At 40.3% G+C, this 21894-nt stretch overlaps 1 protein-coding gene across 1 annotated transcript in view; it reads left to right on the top strand.

Annotated features, from left to right (window-relative positions):
- LOC134334526 (LHFPL tetraspan subfamily member 6 protein) overlaps positions 1–16464 on the top strand; it is a 92775-nt gene extending 76311 nt beyond the window's left edge. Inside the window, exons 3-4 of the mRNA XM_063016871.1 lie at positions 5818–5916; positions 15849–16464. Coding sequence (XP_062872941.1) covers positions 5818–5916; positions 15849–15967 — 218 coding nt within the window. The 3' untranslated portion in view covers positions 15968–16464. The remainder of the gene's footprint in view (positions 1–5817; positions 5917–15848) is intronic.
- The last annotated feature ends 5430 nt before the right edge of the window (positions 16465–21894 follow it).

Genomic DNA, 21894 nt, shown 5'->3' on the forward strand with positions numbered 1-21894 from the left:
TTAGTTATCTTTACCTATCCAATTTACACGTTCTTCACATTCTCAATAATCCACATGGGGATTGTGGGGGATGAAATTAAGTGCACAGAATGCAAAATGAAAAGCAAAGGAGGTGTGATCACAGTGTAAAAGCAGAGCTCCTGTAACAGTATACCTACAGTATATACACTGATTAGCCATAACATTAAAACCACCTCCTTGTTTCTACACTCACTGTCCATTTTATCAGCTCCACTTACCATATAGGAGCACTTTGTAGTTCTACAATTACTGACTGTAGTCCATCTGTTTCTCTACACCCTGTTCTTCAATAATCAGGACCCCCACAGAACAGGTATTATTTAGGTGGTGGAGGATTCTCAGCACTGCAGTGACAATGACATGGTGGTGGTGTGTTAGTGTGTGTTGTGCTGGTATGAGTGGATCAGACGTAGCAATGCTGCTGGAGTTTTTAAATACCGTGTCCACTCACTGTCCACTCTATTAGACACTCCTACCTAGTTGGTCCACCTTGTAGATGTAAAGTCAGAGACGATCGCTGCTGCTGTTCGATTTGGTCATCTTCTAGACCTTCATCAGTGGTCACAGGACGCTGCCTATGGTGCGCTGTTGCCTGGATGTTTTTGGTTGGTGGACTATTCTCAGTCCAGCAGTGACAGTGATGTGTTTAAAAACTCCATCAGCATTGCTGTGTTTTATCCACTTATACCAGCACAACACACACTAACACACCACCACCATGTCAGTGTCACTGCAGTGCTGAGAATGATCCACCACCTAAATAATACCTGCTCTGTAGTGGTCCTGTGAGAGTCCTGACCATTGAAGAACAGCATGAAACGGGGCTAACAAAGCATGCAGAAAAACAGATGGACTACAGTCAGTAATTGTAGAACTACAAAGTGCTGATCGGTGTATGCTCTGGACCCTCCACAACCCAAATTTTACAAAATATGGTAGCTAAGGATTTATAAATGAATAAAAGACAGATGAAGAAATACGTAGTTCTGTACTGTATGTAATACATAATTAATGTTCCGTGACTGTGTACTTACTTTCAGACACTGATTAATGAATTGTGTCTTTTAAATCCTTTTTAATGGAGTGGATGTCACGATGCTTATTCCACACTCACAAACTGAGACTGCATTAAATAAACATGTCATCGTTTGGCCTTTGATTATGAGCGATGATTAGACATGATACCATAAACATGAGATTGAGCTGGAGTGCTTCTCAGTGACTGTTCTTGCTTTGATTATGCTGGAGAACACTTTCTCTGAGCTCAAGCTTAAGCTCTCCAAGCTTGTAATACAGCCGGGCTTTTACTGTGTGAGCCAGACGCAGTGTTTAATTGTTAACATGTTTATGTATTTTATTTTGCGTGACGGTTTTAAAGTTTCACTTCCAGGCTGTTTGGCATGTATTCCATGTGTACGTATGTTTTCTTTAGGTTCTGCAGTTTCCTTAAGCCAGTTTCTGGATAGCTAATTTAAAATTGCCTTGTGAGCGAGTGTGAATTAGTAAACGAATATCTTCAGCAGAGGGTGAGAACCCATAACGACCCCTCTTAGCATGTGGTGGCTACCGAAATAAATAAATAAATGAATAAATTAGTAGCACGGTGGCATTGCAGCACATCAGGTCATTTAGGTGCTGCACAATTCCAGGATCCAATCCTCGGTTTTAGTTACTGTATGTGTAAACTTTGGCATGCGCCCACATAGCTTTCATCAGGGTAGTCTGTTTTTCTACTTTTTAAAAACATGCCTGAAAGTAAAACATACACTGATCAGCCATAACAATAAAACCACCTCCTTGTTTCTACACTCACTGTCCATTTTATCAGCTCCACTTACCATATAGAAGCACTTTGTAGTTCTACAATTACTGACTGTAGTCCATATGTTTCTCTGCATACCTTTTTAGCCTGCTTTCACCCTGTTCTTCAATAGTCAGGACCCCCACAGGACCACCACAGAGCAGGTATTATTTAGGTGGTGGATGATTCTCAGCACTGCAGTGACAATGACATGGTGGTGGTGTGTTAGTGTGTGTTGTGCTGGTATGAGTGGATCAGACACAGCAGCGCTGCTGGAGTTTTTAAATACCATGTCCACTCACTGTCCACTCTATTAGACACTCCTACCTAGTTGGTCCACCTTGTAGATGTAAAGTCAGAGACGATCGCTCATCTATTGCTGCTGTTTGAGTTGGTCATCTTCTAGACCTTCATCAGTGGTCACAGGACGCTGCCCACGGGGCGCTGTTGGCTGGATATATTTTTGGTTGGTGGACTATTCTCAGTCCAGCAGGGACAGTGAGGTGTTTAAAAACTCCATCAGTGCTGCTGTGTCTTATCCACTCATACCAGCACAACACACACTAACACACCACCACCATGTCAGTGTCACTGCAGTGCTGAGAATGACCCACCAACCAAATAATACCTGCTCTGTGGTGGTCCTGTGGGGGTCCTGACCATTGAAGAACAGCATGAAAAGGGGCTAACATAGCATGCAGAGAAACAGACAGACTACATTCAGTAATTGTAGAACTACAAAGTGCTTCTATATGGTAAATGGAGCTGATAAAATGGACAGTGAGTGTAGAAACAAGGATGTGGTTTTATTGTTATGGCTGATCGGTGTATATCTCCTTGTGTGTAGTGTGTTTACATGAGACTCCAGGACCCTTGTGACTACGACCAGGTTAAATAGTTATAGTAGATTAATAAGCATACTAGGAACCATCTTCTCAACTCATCACAGTTTTTAAATAGCTAAAAGTTTCTATCAAATACCATCCAAGTGTTCAAAGGCATAAAATTAATTCTGCTTCCACAAAAACATACATCTCCCCTTTCACCAAAGCTATAAAGCCAAGCAAACAAACATCCTTTTGTTTTCATTTTTCAAGACCACGGGGCATTTGAAGCTGATTACATGCTTCTTTATGTCTTGACATTGCTTTCAACTTGAAAGCGCATCCCTGATTTTGTTTAACACAGTTTTACTTCTCAGAGTTTCATGTCCTCTCACTTCTCATGGCAGAAACCAGAAACTTATATAAGAATCATTTTGAAGCAGAGCATCACATATTTTGGTATCATCAAACAGAGAATTGTAGCACCTTTTAATTTAGCATTTTAGGTCTTGTAGATCTAGTCGATGTTTAGTGGTGTTTGTTTGTTAGGATTTTAACTTCATGTTTTGCACTTTGGTTACAGTCATGACAGAAACGGTAGTTACACATTACACAAGGTTCATCAGTTCACAAGGTTGTAGCGAACACAGTCATTTAGTAGCTCCAATTTACCTCACTTGCATGTCGTTGGACTGTGGGAGGAAACCTGAGCTCCCAGAGGAAACCCACTCAGACACGGGGAGAACATGCAAGCTCCACACAGAAAGGACCCGGACTGCCCCACCTGGAATCGAACCCAGAACCTTCTTGCTGTGAGGCGACAGTGCTACCCACTGAGCCACCTATACTCAAAACTGGTCAAGGCTGGACAGGTTCTGGTTTAACCAGGAAACCCTAAATGCAAGACATGAATAGCTTAGACAGGGCAATAATCCATCACAGGGCTTCAGCCACCCTCTTCCCTTAGATATAGCCAATCATGTCATTGTAGAGGCAGGGCTGGGCGATATCACTGCTGAGATTCAAACTCTGGTCTAAAAAAAAACATTTAAAAAAAAAAGTCAGTATTGCCGCTCAGGTGGTGCAGCGGTAAAAACACACGCTGTTCAACCGAGCTGAGATCTCGAATACATCGTATCGAATCTCAGCTCTGCCTGCCGGCTGAGTGGCAACATGAACAACAATTGGCCTGTTGTTCAGATAGGAGCAGGATTAAGCCGGATGGGGACTCTTTCTCAGACTAGTGCGTTTACGACCTCTGCTGGCTGGGTGGTGGCGCCTGCACGGAGATGGGAAAGGAGTGCGGTAGAGGGTGTGGCTCTCCGTACACAGCGCTGTACTGCACTGCACTCATCAAGTGTAAGTGATAAGATGTTCGATTGCTGTGCACGTGTCGGAGGGGGCGGCCTCGTCCTGCCTAATAAGGAGCAGGGACCAGCATTAATGAGAGGATGATTGACGGGCAGAAATTGGATGCGCTAGAGAGAAAAAGGGAAAAAAAAAGTCCGTATTAAACTGACTGAGTGTATAAAATATTCCAGTTGCTGAGCTAACATGATAAGGAATATACTGTGTGTGTATATATATCCCAATTTTCTCCCCTAATCTAGTCGTATCCAATTACCATGATTGCGTTACGCTTCACCTCTACTGATACAACCCCCCGTCACGTGTGCAGTACTGACTGCATCTTTTCACCTGCACGAGGCGAGTTTGTATGCGGATCAGCCTTGGAGAGCCACACCCTGATCAGCATTATTGCACCAGTGATGAGGAACCCTGTTCTGGCTAGTCCCACCCTGTGAACAACAGCCAATCATTGTTCATGTGGCCACCCAGCCCAGCCGGATGGCAGAGCTGAGATTCGACACGATATATTCGAAATCCCATGTCTGGTGTGCTAGCGTGTTTTACCGCTGCACCACCTGAGCGGCGATAAGGAATACATTTTATATTTTTGTTTTTATTAATACTGAAAACCAAAATGAAATGTATTTTCAGCTGATTATAAAAGTAATTGTATTAAATAAAAGCCAACCAAATGTATTTATCACATTATAAGCCTAAAAAAACCATAAAACCACAAACACACAACATTAAAAAATGATCCCAACTGAAATTTTGACTATTTTTTATGTGTAACAATAGAGAGTAACCTTCAACCTTTTTTTATGATAAACTCACCCACACAGACGACATAGTGACGCTGGAGCTGGTAGTGTGGGTACCACACAGCATGAATTCTGGGAATCTGGCTTGGAACCGCAATGTGGTTTTCTTTTGTCTCCACAAAACAAAAACTGGAACTGACTACTCTAAATACCCTATGAGTAAAAGGTGATTGTAATGTCCTGCAATGTACTGGTGTGATGAACCCTAATTAGGGCAAAGACACTTACTGATGATTAAAGACATGAATGAGACATTTGTAACCAGTGAACTTCATTTAAACACATCAATATTGCAGTCATTTAACTAATTAAAAATACAAAAAGTCATCCAAGCAGCCCAAGAATGGAAACTGGCGTGGACTTTAATGTGTGACTGTAATGAATACATTCTCTCCCCTCCATTAATGCTATGTATTTAGCTTCATTCGCTCATTTCCGAGGCTTAAGGCGCAGGGATCGATTTTTTTTGTTATCTCTGTCCGTCCCTTTATTCAGTGGGGGTCAGTTAGGTTGCCCCTCTTTGTGTCTCGCTCTTTCCATGACTGGCCAAAATGATAGGCTTGCAGTAGGCAAATTGGAAGGGATTAACGTAATGTGACAGCAAAGCCCCTGAGCCAAGACACTGAGTGCTAATATCCATCTCTAGCTGACCTTGCAACTCAGGGCTGAGACCTGAGAATAGCAAATTGCAAAGAGCAGCAAGATTCCTCCTGTGTCACCAGAGATGAGGCTGGTATGCTGAACCAGGGTTCAAATGAGTTCCTTTTTACTACTTTTATATGTTACTTTCACAAAGCAGTTTAAGTGATTGCTATTTTTTACATTCCCTGTGTGTGCTGACTTCACACCATGCACAGACTACAAAATAGCTTCCAGATTATGTTACATTATGACTCCGGAGTATTGGACCTCCAGTGGTATTAGAGAGAAAAAGAAGAGAAGATGACTTGCATATCATTATGGTAAAAAAATCAATTGTATTTTCTTGTATTTCCTGCAGGTCTGCTCATTGGCTCTGGGTGTGCCCTCTACCCACTTGGCTGGGACAGCGAGGAGGTCCGACAGACCTGCGACAACCGTTCAGACCAGTTTGTACTAGGTAAGCCTCAACCATCCGAATCAGAATTAAAATCATTATTATTCACCAAGAACCACATGTACAAGAAATTTCTCTTTCTCACTGATCAGCCATAACATTAAAACCACCTCCTTGTTTCTACACACACTGTCCATTTATCAGCTCCACTTACCATATAGAAGCACTTTGTAGTTCTACAATTACTGACTGCACTCCATCTGTTTCTCTGCATGCTTTGTTAGCCCTATTTCACCCTGTTCTTCAATGGTCAGGACTCTCCCACAGGACCACTACAGAGCAGGTATTATTTAGGTGGTGGGTCATTCTCAGCACTGCAGTGACACTGACATGGTGGTGGTGTGTTAGTGTGTGTTGTGCTGGTATGAGTGGATAAGACACAGCAGCACTGATTGAGTTTTTAAACACCTCACTGTCACTGCTGGACTGAGAATAGTCCACCAACCAAAAATATCCAGCCAACAGCACCCCATGGGCAGCGTCCTGTGACCACTGATGAAGGTCTACAAGATGACCAACTCAAACAGCAGCAATAGATGAGCGATCATCTCTGACTTTACATCTACAAGGTGGACCTACTAGGTAGGAGTGGACAGTGAGTGGACTGTGTCTGATCCACTCATACCAGCACAACACACACTAACACACCACCACCATTGTCAGTGTCACTGCAGTGCTGAGAATGACCCACCACCTAAATAATACCTGCTCTGCAGAGGTCCTGTGGAAGAACAGAGTAAAAGCTGGTTAAAAAGTATGTAGAGAAATAGATGGACTACAGTCAGTAATTGTAGAACTACAAAGTGCTTCTATATGGTAAGTGGAGCTGATAAAATGGACAGTGAGTGTAGAAACAAGGAGGTGGTTTTAATGTTATGGTTGATCAGTGCATTGACAGCATAAGGGAAAAATGTGGGAGGCACGTGTGATGTGCAGCATGTATGATAAAGTCCATGTTCATTCTGTTAATATACCATTACAGAAAACAGTCATGACCCTAAAATCAGCATCGCCTTTTATCTCGGTCACACACATACAGACGGGTAAAGACAAAGAAAAGAAAGAAAAGATTCTGTGATGTGACGAGCTTCTAGAACAGGACTAATATGCTTACAGCTTCTAGTTCTAGTTAGCACTCGAGCACCAACTGAAACATTTTAATGGATCCACTAGAGCATGAAGTGAGGAGGACATTGCAAGAATGTGATTCTGATTCCTCTCATGGTTTCTTCCTTGTAATATTCAGAGAGTTTTTCTTGCCACTGTTGCCATATTGTTCATCAGAGGTGTTTGGTCCTAAAATCTGATAAAACAAATAAATTTAACTTGACAAGATTGTAGAAGATAGTCAGTTGCCGATTTTTGCTTATCAAAAATCAAATATTGAAATAGGGAATAAATGTGACCTGTGTGACTGACCATGGCATGGTTGTTGGTCAGGCTCGCTAAATCAAGTGCACCTAGTTGTGCATTTTCAAACCTGATTCATACACTATATTGCCAAAAGTATTCACTCACCCATCCAAATTATTGAATTCAGGTGTTCCCATCACTTCCATGGCCACAGGTGTATAAAACCAAGCACCTAGGCATGCAGACTGCTTCTACAAACATTTGTGAAAGAATGGTTCGCTCCCAGGAGCTCTCTGATGGACGAGTCTGGGTTTGGCGGTTGCCAGGAGAACGGTACTTATCTGACTGCATTGTGCCAAGTGTAAAGTTTGGTGGAGGGGGGATTATGGTTTTTCAGGAGTTGGGCTCGGCCTCTTGGTTCCAGTGAAAGGAACTCTTAATGCTTCAGCATACCAAGAGATTTGGACAATTTCATGCCACCAACTTTGTGGGAACAGTTTGGGGATGGCCCCTTCCTGTTCCAACATGACTGCGCACCAGTGCACAAAGCAAGGTCCATAAAGTCATGGATGAGTGAGTCTGGTGTGGAAGAACTTGACTGGCCTGCACAGAGTCCTGACCTCAACCCGATAGAACACCTTGGGGATGAATTAGATCGGAGACTGCGAGCCAGGCCTTCTCGTCCAACATCAGTGTCTGACCTCACAAATGCGCTTCTGGAAGAATGGTCAAAAATTCCCATGAACACACTCCTAAACCTTGTGGAAAGCCTTCCCAGAAGAGTTGAAGCTGTTATAGCTGCAAAGGGTGGGCCGACATCATATTAAACTGTATGGATTAAGAATGGGAGTCACTCAAGTTCACATGCGTGTGAAGGCAGACGAGCGAATACTTTTGGCAGTATAGTGTACTTATTCAGACAATGTTGCGAAGACGAAACTAAATGTGGTCCACGAATGAATATTAAGCACCTGGTTCGTAATGATCGTGGTGCCACATCTGCAGATTTGTCCTACTTCGGGCATTTGGGACAGATTTACGTTGAATGGCTGCCAGCTGAGAAAACATCACTTATTACCACATTATTATGCAAAGGCTTCTGGTCCTTCAATTATTTATATACACCGATCAGCCATAACATTAAAACCACCTCCTTGTTTCTACACTCACTGTCCATTTTATCAGCTCCACTTACCATATAGAAGCACTTACTGACTGTAGTCCATCTGTTTCTGTTTCTTCACAGGACCGCTACAGAGCGGGTATTATTTGGGTGGTGGATCATTCTCAACACTGCAGTAACACTGACATGGTGCTGGTATGAGTGGATCAGACACAGCAGCGCTGCTGGAGTTTTTAAGTACCGTATCCACTCACTGTCCACTCTATTAGACACTCCTACCTAGTTGCTCCACCTTGTAGATGTAAAGTCAGAGATGATCGCTCATCTATTGCTGCTGTTTGAGTCGGTCATCTTCTAGACCTTCATCAGTGGTCACAGGACGCTGCCCACGGGACGCTGTTGGCTGGATATTTTTGGTTGGTGGACTATTCTCAGTCCAGCAGTGCCAGTGATGTGTTTAAAAACTCCAGCAGCACTGCTGTGTCTCATTCTCTCATACCAGCACAACACACACTAACACACCACCACCATGTCAGTGTCACTGCAGTGCTGAGAATGACCCACCACCCATATAATACCTGCTCTGTAGTGGTCCTTTGGGGGTCCTGACCATTGAAGAACAGCATGAAAGGGGGCTAACAAAGCATGTAGAGAAACAGATGGACTACAGTCAGTAATTGAAGAACTACAAAGTGCTTCTATATGGTAAGTGGAGCTGATTAAATGGACAGTGAGTGTAGAAACAAGGAGGTGGTTTTAATGTTATGGCTGATCGGTGTATATACAAATATTGTTGTTGCAATGTCTTTCCAACACTTAGTCATTTTGGGACTGAAGTCACCAACAAATCTAGTTTAATTACTGCACTTATTAGCATTCTACAGTTATGCAAGTCATCAGCTGTGCAGCTCTTTTAGTGTTTCATTCTGTGTGAAACACACAGAATGTGCCTTGAGGTGTGGTGAATGTTCCTGGAAAAAGACGTCATCTCGAGGGCAGCATATGTTGGTACAAATGTGTAGCTTTCTTTTACCATTTATTGTGCCCTTACACATATGCCAGCTACCTATGCTATGGCCACTTTAATAATAGCGTACCATGATAGCCTTTGATCATCGTTGGTGCATCAGTCAAGCTATTTTTATTGATTTATTTATTTATTTATTCAGATTTTAACTTATGTTTCACACAATGATTTTGGACTGTGGGAGGAAACCGGAGCTCCCGGATGAAACCCACACAGACACGGGCAGCACATGCAAACTCCACACAGAAAGGACCCGGACCGCTCCATCTGGGAATCAAACCCGGGACCTTCTTGCAACAGTGCTACACACAGAGCCACTGTGCCACCCCATCAGTCGAATTAAGACGAGTTTAAGCAAAGCTGCTAGCATTTTTGGACAAGCATGATGTATGTTTGTTTAGCTGTATATAGTGTAGTCTTAACTTGCACTTAAGGATGCCCATTGAAAGCCCATGTGGCAATATTCATCGCAGACAAATGCCTGATGCCTTATTCAGTGCCTTCTAGTGGCTCAAAAGTCATGGGCATTCTTATTAGGCACAGAAATTTCTCCAAATCTTAAAGGGGATTCCTAAATTGTTTGATGATATTAAACTCTGTAGAGGGTGAAATACCTAATACACATGAAATGAGATCAGTAGTTGGTCTTGTTTAGTTTTGCTTTTACTTTTTGTAATTTCACAAGATACATAGTCTTAAATTGCCCCAGTCTAAACTTGTTGAATACATAGAATTTAATAAATTATAAGATAAATCACTGAATATATTGTGCCTTTAAGAAAAGTACCTTTAACATCATAATATTAAACTCAACAGTGAATAATTTGCTTGCACATAATCTAATGCTGATAATGCCAGAAACCTTAAAGAACTGTTTACTTACGGTGCACTGACTGCCAGGGTAAATTAAAGTCAGTTTGTTCGGCTAAAGCAGCAATACAGGAACACAAACCCCCCTCTTAAACAATTACTGATGTGTATTTTGCTGTTAAAGCATTCAGTTCGAGCTGGGACCAAGAAAACACAAGGGAATACACAAGGCAATACACAGACCTTGGATTAGAGTTTGCTACAGTATGCATGGGCATATCTGATGTACAATACATGGTCAAATGTGTGACAGCATCCAAGCAAAAATAATCTACGACCTGGTTATGCTTGCAGAAAGTGTACCGGTTGTATTCAGCTCAAGGCTTTGTGTAAGCCTGTCACCAAACTCAGCTCACTATAATCTGCTGGAATAGAAAATGGCAATCAGAGACCAAACTGTTTCAGGACCAAACACAAGCACAATGGAACAAGATCAGCCAGCTGTGACAGTTTCCTGACATCTCCCAAATTTACCTTGTCAGACCGACAAAAGGTTATTTGTTTGTTTGGGTTTATTGCCATATCAGCAACATACTGGCTATATTTATGACATAGACAGATATTAAAACTGTACATCATTATTTGTTCAGATCATTTGTTTTATATCAAGTCTGTCTAAAAAGTTCAGAATTTTAATTGGAGGAATGTTCTCGAACAAGTCTTTCATGTTCTATGTCCCAGAGATGTTCACAAGTCACAAAATACGAGTCCGAGTCAAGTCACGAGTCTTTATGCTAGAGTCCGAGTCAAGTCACGAGTCATTATAATCTACACAAAACATATATTGGAAACGTAGCGTAGAAATACTGTAAGTAATATGTAAGTTCAGATAAAAAACAGCAACAGATTAGCAACTGTATTTTGTATTTTTTCAATTGTATTTAGTGCCTTTACTTTCCTAGGTACCAGTTAAAAGCTTAAACTGATACGTTTTGTTTTCATTGCAAAACAAAAGTGTGCGATAAATCAGACACAGCGGCCAAAATCCAAAACACAGCAAAAAAAAAATCCATAACCACTGCTTACCTTAGCTTATATTCTTCCAGATGCTATTAAATATATAACCGTGTGTCCCATTAGGAATATAATCCGTTAGTTTGTAAATGTGTTTATAATTAAAAACCTCCAAACTTTTCCCGGTTGTGAAGTAAAACACTAACTCAAGTGTTTCACTGACACATCATCTGTGTGACACAAACTAAATAAATACAAATAACAAAGACGGTCTGATTGGTTCAGAAAGCGGTTCTTCCAACCATTAGTGCCAATTCTGTAGGAGCGTTTCATTCACACCAGCTGTTTCAGTGAAGTGCACTACGTAGGGTATTCCACCACTAAGTGAGAATCTAATCCAAAAGAGGGAGTAGGAAGCGACGCTTCATCACTATACCAGAAGCTGGCTGGAACATTTACCCACTGCTTGCGTCGCGGGTTAAAATGGCTGGGGCGTTATCAGAGAGCAGAAAATGACATGATCAGAATGATGTCGGATCATAGATATATACTCGGACTCGAAAAGTCAGACTATAAAAGTCGTCTCTGATAGCTAAAATTCTAGGACATTCTAACAAAATATGTTTAATTGTAAGGGTTGTAGTAGCACATAACTGACAGGTTGGTGCCTGCTCGCCAACCAGGAGTTGTCGGTGGGTGAGGGCAGTATGACCAATTCGGCACCTGGTTATAATTGTCTGGTCTTGCCTTTTTAAGAAGTCTCGGTTGTGTTTAACAAAGATGTGGGGAGTTATTTCATGCAGTTTGTTTTGGGAATTGTTGGACAAATCTTCTTGCAATTTTATTCTGCAGTAATCTTTGATTTATGGGATGTATCTCCAAGCAATCTCTTTGTTTCTCGCTTCCTTCACCAAGCTATCTGCTTTTTCATTACCTTCTATGCCACTATGACTGGGAATCCAGCAGTAGACGGTGAAAACTCCTCAGGTGTATAGTTCTGTCCAATTTAAGCAGTTCTTGGTTGATTGGGTGATCTGTTCTCATGGACTCAAGAGCTTGCATGTAGGATTTAGTCAGAGCAAATCACGTAGTGTTTATAGGGACTAATAATTATGTGTCTGATGGCCAAGAAGAGCGCATGAGCCTCTGCCGTAAATATTGAGGCATGATGAGAGAGGCGGATACTGTTACAGTGGCCGTTGGTAAAAAACGCCAAATGGTAAAACGTTCTGTATATCCATTGCTACCAGACCAATGGTGGCACGATCTAAGACTTCTAAGTTACAGATTCCACTAATTACTAAGAAGTAATTCTACTAACGGATGCCCAAATACTATCAACTGTGTAATGTATAATTTACTAACTAATGTGAGCTAAAATAAAGCACCAGCACTTTTAGTGAAATTTTCCTAAAGCACAGCAGAAAATAGAAACACAATAACTGGTGGTGTGTAGTCTTTGTTATACTTGTTCATTTTTCATACTCTCATAAATGTGAACCTTTCTCAGGGGGAAATGTTGCACGTGCCCCCCAGAGCCACCGACACAATTCTTTATATTAAAGTGACAAATGTGCACCACAGAACAAACTGCTAAGTGTGACCTTTTCATAAAGTGCTTATTTTTAAAAAGGTTCTTCTAGCATGACATGACCACAAGAAGCTATAAAAAAAAATGCAGTGATATTAAATTAGAAGAACACCCTCCGAAGGCCAATATTCTTTATATAAAGTCGTATACACCGATCAGGCCTAACATTCTTACCACCTTTCTAATGTTGTGTTGGTCCCCCTTTTTGCTGCCAGAACAGCCCTGCAACTGTGATACACTGTGTCTTCTGACACCTTCCTATCAGAACCAGCATTAACTTCTTCAGCAATTTGAGCTACAGTAGCTCGTCTGTTGGCCAGCCTTCGCTCCCCACGTGCATCAGTGAGCCTTGGCTGCCCATGACCCTGTCGCCGGTTTACCACTGTTCCTTCCTTGGACCACTTTTGATAGATACTGACCACTGCAGACCAGGAACACCCCACAAGAGCTGCAGTTTTGGACATTCTCTGACCCAATCGTCTAGCCATCACAATCTGGCCCTTGTCAAACTCGCTCAAATCCTTACGCTTGTCCATTTTTCCTGCTTCTAACACATCAACTTTGAGGATAAAATGTTCACTTGCTGCCTAATATATCCCACCCACTAAAAGGTGCTGTGATGAAGAGATATTAGTGTTATTCACTTCACCGGTCAGTGGTCATAATGTTATGCCTTGTCGGTGTATGGTTGTATGCAAAAGTCTTATGTCAGGATGTCAGGATATTTAGGGTGCATCTTGTGGTTGCCACACCCTAAAAATGCTTGTTGGCATGCAGTAAAATATAGTGCAGCTGGTAAAGTGGGTGCAGTGCTCTCCCCATGTTTGTTTGGTTCTCCTAAAAACATGGCAGAAGGTGAACTAGCTTTTCTAAATTACCCCTGGGTACTGGGTACAGACTGGAGCTCTTTCAGGCTGTATCGCTGCTTTGAACAATGTTTCCAAGTGGCCTACTGTGACTGTGCTAAAGCGATTGGTGAAAAAAACAACGGTCCAAAATGATTTTTCTTGTTATGATCTTAAAAATAAATGAGGCGAGCGGTTATTCTCTTAAATCTTATGGGACGGGAGAAAACATTATTGTATTTCCCATAAAAATATGCCCAGCTGGCTAAAATGGCTCAGTTCCTGTCTGGTATTATGGCTGTTTCACAGACTATTTAATATTCATTTAACTCCTTCATATTAGATCAGTGTAAGAAATAATATCTCTGGAAATTGGAAATGGGGTGGTAAAGGCCAATGCTCGGTTTATTATGCCGTTTGTCACCAAAGATTATTTTGCAAATTTTTAAACCAAGATCACTTGCTGCAAAAACTGTAGGGTGTGACCCCTGACATGCTGCGAGGTTAAGGATTATTTAAAGCTTTACAGAAGAACTGAGGGTTCTCAAACGTGGAACAAAGAGTCAGGCAGGACAATCGTCTCCTCGACCACAGAACTTAGAAGCTTGTGGCAAGTAAAGCTTGTCAAGCAGGCAAGTGTGTGCATGTGTGCCTGTAAGAAACAGAAATAAAAACGTCATGCTTACATGAGTCCTGTACATCCTCCTTTAGGCTGATTCTAAAATGAGCTGCACTGGGATTTAGCTGCTCTGGTTTCAGCATGACTGAACCTCCTCTACACCAGGGAGTGACAGTTTAAGAATGAGGATAACCTAAACTAAAAAAAATGAGAAGTGGTTTGTAATATAACGATGTTTAAGTCAATACTTGACGTTTAACAATTCTAAAAGCTCCAATAATATAACTTGATCCAGTAGCAACACCCTTGCAATATACATTAACCACATAAAAAAAGAGTAATTTTTATTTTCGTCATCAAGTTGGTCAGTGGGCACGAGTTGAGTCCTTGTTGCCGTGTGGTACCTTACTCTAGCTGGTCTGGAAAATAAAGGAAATTCTCAATAGATTGTATATTCCCATATATTGATGTTAAAAAGCTAAAAAAGGTTCTTCAAATCTTGAACAACTTGGGTTCTTTACTGAATTCTTGAGTCTTGGATGATTTGTGGTGGGACATTGGAGCATTCTTTAAGAAATTATTATGGTTCTTTGAATGATAAGTGAGATCTACTTTAAAGTCTTTGCTACCAGTTAAATGTAATAACTGGTGAAGCCATAAAATGCCAGATTTTATCTAAACACCCTTTAAATAATTTTAGCGGTATGTCTTGGGACATATGAGAACATCAAGAAAGTGTCTTCACCATAGGGCAGTGGTTCTGAGTCTAGGGGAAAATCAACAGGCTGTTGGCATACAGGAGAATTCGTGTGATATCATATACAGTAGATCTATTTTAAACTGCCCATGTTGGGTCTTTGAGAATGGACACACATTCTGATTCAGTTGTTGATGTACAGTAGATCCTGATGATGATGCAGACTTAATTAACCAGAATTAAAATCCATGAGCAAGAACACAATACATTTGGTCATCCTTGCTAAAAGCGTAAGAATAATATCTTAACCCGTGTCAAACTGGTCCCAAAAATTGCTGCCATAGGGTACATCTGGTCTTGTAAAACTGTCCAACATTTGTTGGCTATTATCTGACCACACAAAGCAATCATCCTAAGGATATCCACCAGATGTTGTTTTTACCATTCCACAATTGTATCAATTAGCTACTCGATGACCTGGCAATGATTGTGTGGCATGTCCTACCTTGGACCACTGACAGTGGGTACTTTACCTCAGTCTTCTGCATAAATTAATTTAGCCCTTGAAAGTCACTCAGGTCTTGTTCATGACCAAATGTGCTGCATTCAACATCAGCATGTCCATTGTTACGAAATAAGCATTACTATGCACATTTTTCGCAGTTGGCCCCAATGTTTGCATCAAAGCGTGTGTAGACTTTTGATCTCAACTGTTGGCATGTGATCTAAATCATATAAAGTCACCACACAAACATATTAAACACCACCTTTAACCTAGGTCTGTATGATTTGCTTAATGACTTGCTTAGTCAATCAAGACGGACCTCCAACACCTTCTCTCTCTCTGTGTCTACAGGTTCCTGTGAGATTGGCTGGGCGTATTACTGTACCGGAGCGGGTGCTGCCACTGCCATGCTGATTTGCACCTGGCTGGCCTGCTTCGCTGGCAAGAAACAGAAACAATACCCATATTAAGAGAGTCAGCTTCAACTATAACCCAGTTTTAAGCACAAAGCTACCGGTGCGGAGCAACCAAGGACGAATGCCTCAGCGTGGACTATATAGACAGCAGAGATACCCTCTCACCTAAGGCATGAACATGTTCTCCATTTTTACTCTTTCAGCTTGAGTTTTATTGACCATATGCTCACACCGACATGGGAGGATCGCACACAGTGACTGTTCTACTCTGCGTGTCTAGAGGATCGTTAATGGAAATACGGACGGACCAATATTACTTTGTCTCCTGTTAATTGTTAGTGCTGTACTTCTTTCTTTAAATGTACCAGTGTTAGTAAAGTCTCACAAAACATGATAAACATATTACGGATTGTTTATATTTCCATATTCATTTATGTTAGTATATGGTCCTCACATTATAAAACGTCGTAATTGTAATTTGCATACATTACATACAGTGTTAAATTAGCATTTCTCCATTATTATATAAATATTATACACTATATTCATTGTAACAATGTATGCTTCATACTGTCACACAATTTGTGTTCAACATGTATTGTATTAGACGTCAAATGTTGTAAATAAAACCTGTTTACCCACAATGTTGACTTAGCTTTTAACTTTAAAGTGTTTTATTTAGGGCTGTCACATGATTACAATTTTTAATCGAGATTAAATAACCAAGCAAAATTTGAACAGTTATGCACATTTTTATTGCAAGAACATGTTTACCAATAAAAAATTTAATAAAATTATTAAATCTAAATTATTTTTAGAAAGCCAGCCAATGCCTATATAGAGCTGTTAACAGCTACCCATCTTTTAGCCAGTTATTTAAAATGACAAGTGTTCACATTATCTTTTCCTGTTCGTAACCCTGCCACTGAAAACAGGCGCTCAGGATACTACAATGAACCGATTCTAGATGCAACACGTATAACGTCATGTAGACCCACATTGTTAACTATGTTAAAGCGTCTACAGTCCATTGCGATCCATTGAACACCAGTGTTTGTAATGTTCCCACGACGTGTATAGTTCATGGGCTTTCCATCCAAATTCCTCTGAAATAAAGTTGTCTGAGCTCACTTTGCCTTTAACGCGTATTCGTGCGCGCAGATGAGACAAAGGCGTGCTTTGACCGAAGATGATATTGAAGCGTCAATTAATAACTGTAATTTTGTCTAGTGATGATTTCTCACGCTTTTTGAAAACAAAATTATTGGAAACACCCTACATTTCACAATATGTAGCAGCAGCAGCTCGAGTCATTTGTAACTCACGACCTGTAATGCTGTGTCAAAGCAGCGTAAATTACCAGTGATGTATGTTTAAAGTGGCACAAACATAGCCCAATAAAAATCCTTTGATTACAAATTTTGAACGCATTAATCGTGTTAACGCAATTAACGACAGCCCTAGTGTTATTAATTTCATTTTTAATTACCAGGATTTCTTTGTTAAATATTAACAAAATATGTTTGTTAAAATTAGACACACATTCTATCCAAACGAATAAGACACCAGCAACTCTTCTTGTTCTTGCCACACTAAATACACAATTTCATACTTTTAGGACAGCAGAAATGAGCTTGTTAGTTGACCCTGATGCCATGCATCTCCACTCCTGAGATTAATTTATTTTGTTTATGGTACCTGACAAAATAAGCAAAATTTAACGTTACCCACAGGGTAACTTGGTGTCAGATGATCCGAAAGAATATAATAAGACTAAAGAAGAAAAAGAATCAATCCACAAACACACAAAGTGTGAATGAATTCAGTACTGTAGCTGTTCTCTCCAGGAGTAAGCATTCTGCAAAGTAACATCATGAGCACAATGTGCTATCCTGAACAAAGTGCAAACAAACTCCAAAATACCAACAAAATACCATCAATTTATTTATTTTTATTAGGATTTTAACATCAAGTTTTACAAACTTTAGTTACACTCATGACAGGACAGGTAGTTACTCATCACACAAGATTTATCAGTTTACGTCTTTAATGTCAAACACAGTCACTGACAATTTTGTATCTCCAGTTCACCTCACCTGCATGTCTCTGGACTGTGTGAGGAAACCGGAGCACCCGGAGGAAACCCATGCAGACACGGAACACAGACCGCTTCACCTGGGAATCGAACCCAGGACCTTCTTGCTGTGAGGTGACAGTGCTACCCCCCGAGCCACCGCATTAATGTTTCTCTTTATGTGCCTTAACTGATCTCAAACGGATTGCATAAGACCACATGGATGCTCCACAACACTTTAATTTCCTGTGGATAGATCAGACAACTGTTGAATTTTTGCCCTTTGCACTCTTGGAAGAAAAACACAGCATACAAACACCAAACCGTATCCAAACTGTGATGCATGGTGAAAGAAGAATGATGGTTTGTGGCTACTGCCAATAACAGCCTTCACACATCTAGGAGGGCTTTTACAAGGTTTTAGAGTGCATCTATTATCTAGAGTGTAGGATTTTCACCCATTCAATAAAAATGGGAAGGCTGATGTTGGACAAGAAGACCTGGCTTGCAGCTGACATACAGTTTATCCTAAAGGTGATTAATGGTCAGTCAGGGCTTTGTGCAGACACCAAGCTTTTTAAGCATGTAGTTATGGAAGCTCAGTTTGTGTGCAGAGGTGTGGTCATGGTTGAATACAGTTGGAAGCATATTATTTATTTCATAGGTTGTTTTAACATCTAATAATAAGGAAGGATGTCCACATACTTCTGACCATATAGTGTATATTTACATAAATGAAAAAAGGAATTATACAAGTGCTCAAAGTTAATAACGTTCTGACAGAAGTCGGATGTGATAATGGTTGCTGGCTGAACAGATCGGGTATGTTTCCTCCTCCAGGAAACGGTTCGTGTTCAAGGTAACAGCATTACTGCCTAAATTCTCAATTGATGACCTGCACAAGCTCAGCCAGGTAGTGGCAGTGCCCTTTCTGCAAAATGTCTTTCGATTGCCCTCCTCTGTCTTGCAATAAAGGCATTCTTCACCCTGGCACATTAATAAAAATTGGGGGCAGTTCCCTTGTCTTAAATTGTAATTAAAGCACTCATTTAAATGCAGAAATAATTAAAGATTGCAGGCAACATAAATTACACACTACAGCTTTAAATCACATCTGACCCACATAGGAATAAACATAATTTCCTTATTAGCATCATAATTATTCACAGTACAGTCTCAGAAAGCCGTTTTTGCAATGTAAATCAGCGATTTATTATTTAGTCAACAGAATACTGATTATCTATAGCAATAAACAGTCAGATGTTTATCCAATACTGCTGTCCACACTGTTACCTAAGAATGAAAACTGTGATTTGTGTGTAATGAAAGTCAACATATTCAGCATCAAATGTATCAGTGGGTAGAATTAGTACATACAGAGACTCAGAAATTTAATCAATCCCTAAACTATTAATAAGTATTTTATTTCTCTTCTGCATGTTTTAAATAATGATTTTTTTTAATTGTTGAAAAATCGTGATATACCTTTAATCTCAGGTGTATCACCTTGCCAACTCACTCAATTTGTTGACAAATCAAAATATGTGAATGTGTTTTTTTTATTTGCTACACTAATAAAATAAATAAGGGATCCTAAAGGCGCTAAATAGATCAGTTATTCCATCATCAAGCAGTTCTAAATCTAAGAATACAACCACACCGCCTAAGTAAAGCCACACTTCTACAGCCAGACTGCTAATAAGATTTAAGAGATAAGATAAGATATACTTTATTTGTCATATATGCATATACAGGTGTACAGTACAATGAAATTCTTTCTTCGCATATCCCAGTTTGTTTGGAAGCTGGGGTCAGAGCGCAGGGTCAGCCACCTTACGGCGCCCCTGGAGCAGACAGGGTTAAGGGCCTTGCTCAAGGACCCAACAGTGGCTGCTTAGCAGAGCCTGGATTTGAACCGCCAATCTTCCGGTTGATAGCCCAAAGCTCTACCCACTAGGCTACCACTGTCCCACAATAATTATAATAATAATCTTAATTAGCAAACAATAAAACACCAACTGTCATTGTGAGTGACATTACAAAACACTGCAAAATGAATTTCTGAAAGCCCCCCAACAAAGTGGCTGAAAGATCTGAGGTCTGATGTAATAATAAATCTAAATAAATAAATTCTAAATTTTAAATACAGTAAATCTATGCAGCGTGTCTGGCAAAAATCGAACAAACTACATTCAACTAAGTAACACCATCCGCAATTAAAATACAGTGATAGCATAATAGTATAGAGGTGCTTTTTCAGCAGGAGGGTTAAAGTTGATGCACATTACAGAGAGATCTTAAATAAACGCCCGATTCCTCTGCAAGAAACCTGAAACTGGCTTCTGTGTGGACGCCATGGCTTCCAAGTGGCACAACTAACAAGTCCAGTCTGTTAACAATACCAATATGTATCAGACCAATATAGTCTTTATAATAGCCATAGCTTATGTAAGACTGTTCCTCCCGAGTGCAAATGCATTGTTGTCCACATCTGAAAATGTGTTTTCCAAGAAGGGCCCAGGAAAGCATAGTTGGCTTTGGACTCGGAAGAAGCAGCATTCCTCTTTTTTTGTTAATCAAATCCACAATAGCTGATCATTGGCAAGACTATTAACCAGGGCATTTAGTGTCTTTCTCCAAGCTTGTTCAGCTGCCTGAAGTCACTGCATGAGCAGCAGATACAAAAAAACGACTGAAGTTTATCAACAGGAATCATTTGCATTTTTGTGTACTTAAAGGGCAGTGAAATCATAACAGTTGGTGACACCAAAACCTAAGAAATTTCAGAGTAGAACAACAGGTGATAATACCTTGAAGCTTTAGGTTAGTTTAATTTCTAGTTCTAGTTGTGCCTGCATGGACCAAGGCCCCGCAATGGCTAGCATCCTTTGGGGAATGTGTTACGGCATTGCACCCAGTACTTTGAGGGAATCTGGACCCAACTCGACTCTAATAAGGATGGTGGTAAGCTGTGTCTTTAATTGCCTTCAGGATCAATATAGTATCTATCTAAAAACATTAGAATGTAATGATTCTTACCATGACTGTTGCGCCATCTAGTGACTGAACCCTAATAACACAGGTCAGTGAACATCCATAACAGTAAATAATATATATTTTACCATTATGTGTGTTGCTTATAAAGCCTCTAAGAACGAATAGTAGTAAAAGTACTCATGCAAGATGTAGGTAGAATATGGGCTGTAAGATGTTAAAGGCATGATCAGGGCTGGACTGTTTGGTGCGAGTGAACTAACTAAACAAAGAAATATTTAAATCAAATTACTCAAAATATGAATACTGCCCAAACATTAACCATTAAACATTAACCATTAACATTAAAAATTATTTCGGAATTTCAGAATCATATTCAAAACTCAGTATCAACCCGCACATGGAGAAAAGGGACGCCGCTTTAAACAGAAAGACACATGGCTGTGTCTTAATCAGCATATAACATTCAACTCAGTGTGCTAGAAATAGTAACCTTGCCCTTGGTCCCAATGTAATTTAGCACACTACTTAGTGTACAATGTGGTATTTGGGACACAGCAGTTCGCCTCATATATTTAATACAGCTATATTATGTGCACACTGTGATTGATGCCTTTCATACTTTCAGTTTGATTAAAATTTATATTTTAGTGTCTCACTCTTCCTACCCAGTTGTCTTTTTATAAACTGGCACATTTTATAAGCCTCATGCTAACTGAAAGCAAAATCTTAGGTATGTTCCAAAGAGGTGAAAAGGTGACACATTAGCATGCTATTTAAAAAAAAAATGCGATTTAATGGTTATATCAGCACCAGCCAGCCGACAAGATACAACCGGCTAACAACTTTTCTTCACAAGTGCATATAAAGAAGACACAATACTGTGAACGATAAAAATGTAACATATTGCGAT

The sequence above is a fragment of the Trichomycterus rosablanca genome, chromosome 20, assembly GCF_030014385.1.
Source record: "Trichomycterus rosablanca isolate fTriRos1 chromosome 20, fTriRos1.hap1, whole genome shotgun sequence".
Lineage (NCBI taxonomy): Eukaryota > Metazoa > Chordata > Actinopteri > Siluriformes > Trichomycteridae > Trichomycterus > Trichomycterus rosablanca.